General features: G+C 34.3%; 1 protein-coding gene across 1 annotated transcript; it reads left to right on the forward strand.

Moving 5' to 3' along the window:
- Window positions 1–430: 430 nt before the first annotated feature.
- Or4s2 (olfactory receptor family 4 subfamily S member 2) lies at window positions 431–1,366 on the forward strand. Its single transcript, NM_001000640.1, has one exon. It carries the CDS (start codon window positions 431–433, stop codon window positions 1,364–1,366), a length of 936 nt encoding a protein of 311 aa, NP_001000640.1.
- The last annotated feature ends 1,038 nt before the right edge of the window (window positions 1,367–2,404 follow it).

The raw sequence follows: 2,404 nt of genomic DNA on the forward strand, positions 1-2,404 counted from the left end.
ATTTCTGTATAAAAATGCAGTGTTTTCTGATACATAAATATTATCATACCTTCAATCAGCACAGTCTGTTTGCAATTTCATAGAAATTTTGCACAAATAAAAGTACATTTAGAAGCTGTTATGTAAACTTTAAAAAGAGAGATGGCTCTTCAAATGTCTCCTGAGACTTCAAGAATTGATCTGTGTCTTTGGACTTTATTTCTAAACTGGAATTGAAAGATCACAGGATATAACACTGAGGTAAGTTGTTCAAAATAAGTGCACTTAAAATGAAATATAAGTATAGAAAACATAAGTGATCAACTTCAATCAGCAATGACTATAATTATTTATTTGATTTTAAAATAGAAAAGAATGTTGGTGATCTTTTGTATTTGTCCTTCAGGTAACATAATATTCTCTGAGGAATATGGCCTCAAGGACTTATTCCATGGAAGAAGTAAACAATGTCACTGAATTCATTTTCTGGGGTCTTTCTCAGAACCCACAGGTTGAAGAAGTATGCTTTGTTGTGTTTTCCTTCTTTTACATCATCATTTTGCTGGGAAATGTCCTCATCATGTTGACAGTTTGCACTGGCAGTCTTTTCAAGTCCCCCATGTATTTTTTTCTCAACTTTCTATCTTTTGTGGATATTTGCTACTCCTCAGTCACAGCACCCAAGATGATTGTTGACCTGTTAGTGAAAAAAAAGACTATATCCTATGTGGGGTGCATGTTACAACTCTTCGGCGTTCATTTCTTTGGTTGCACTGAGATCTTTATTCTTACTGTCATGGCCTATGATAGATATGTGGCCATCTGTAAACCCCTCCACTATATGACTATTATGGACAGAGAAAGATGCAATAAGATGTTGCTGGGAACATGGGTGGGTGGTTTCTTCCATTCTATTATCCAAGTGGCTCTGGTGGTCCAGCTTCCCTTTTGTGGACCCAATGAGATTGATCATTATTTCTGTGATGTTCACCCTGTACTGAAACTTGCCTGCACAGACACCTACACTGTTGGTGTCGTTGTGACAGCCAACAGTGGTACCATTGCATTGGGCAGTTTTGTGATCTTGCTGATCTCCTATACAGTCATTCTCATGTCTCTGAGAAAGCAGTCATCAGAAGGGAGGCGCAAAGCTCTATCCACTTGTGGATCTCACATTGCTGTTGTCATCATTTTTTTTGGGCCCTGTACTTTCATGTATATGCGACCTGACACTACCTTCTCTGAGGACAAGATGGTAGCTATATTTTACACCATTATCACCCCCATGCTGAATCCTCTGATTTACACTCTAAGAAATGCAGAAGTAAAGAATGCAATGAGAAAACTGTGGACTAGAAAGGTTTCCTGGGACACTATTGGGAAATAACAGAAAGTTATCATTTAAATTGTAAATCTTCAAATTCTTTAGCCTTGACTAAGACCATTGTTCAGAGAAACAGTAACAGCAACAACAGAGGATTCAGGAGATAAATAATGGGACAATGTGTTACACAGAAGTAAGGTATGATAATCATGACAATTCAATAATAATTTATGTCTAGTACTTTTCTGAAATTTTGATGACAAAGAAAGTCTATTACTCAATCATAAGAATGCTCATATATAAAAATCATATCTGCTTCCTACTTAACTATTTTTAAATGAGATCATACTACTGATACACTTTAAGGTTGTTTCTATCATTTAGAAATATATTATTTACCTATTAAACTCTCACTGTTGGTATATCATACTTGTGTTTATAATCAAACACATGCAAAGCACCATATCCAATCAAATATCTTTTTAATATTATATTAAGAAACAAAGAGAATATCAAGAATCATAATGTTAAAAAAGGGGTACAACTGTTAAAGATTAAAACATAACATATTTAGATGGCAAACGATTACTTTTATTTATTTGGTTTTGTAAATAGCATTTCCTTTCCTTATTGCTCACTTCTTTTACTCCAACAATTAGAAGTTTTGACCAACTGTACAGTAGGATACCACTTTTGAGTTATATCATTCCATTCATTTCATCCTCATTTTCAACATAAATTTCTGAGTATAAAACTTCCCTTCACTAGTATCCACAACATGAGACTTAGTCGGTTAAAAGATGTGTCTTTAATATTGTTTCACTGTATTTTGTTAAAATCTAATTACCTAGGTTACTAGATCTAGCTATACATAGGATGAGGTATGGGCTTTCTGAGGTGACCTCAGTTATGTGGCAAATACCAGGGAAGCCTAGAAGAATGAGACCTTGTCTTATCTGTTTTCCTCTACTTTCCTAAATCAGATGATTCTACCAGAGGTTTCTTTATTTCCATATAAATGAAATGTAAAGCTTGACTAAATTTTTGTACCTCCTTTCTATTACATTTTACCAATAATTTTCTTCTGTTTCTAAATTCCCT

This window comes from Rattus norvegicus, chromosome 3, assembly GCF_036323735.1.
Source record: "Rattus norvegicus strain BN/NHsdMcwi chromosome 3, GRCr8, whole genome shotgun sequence".
NCBI lineage: Eukaryota > Metazoa > Chordata > Mammalia > Rodentia > Muridae > Rattus > Rattus norvegicus.

Bases quoted from the DNA above. Each gene is read 5' to 3' on its own strand.
- Or4s2 (NM_001000640.1), top strand. From the start codon at position 431: ATGGAAGAAGTAAACAATGTCACTGAATTCATTTTCTGGGGTCTTTCT.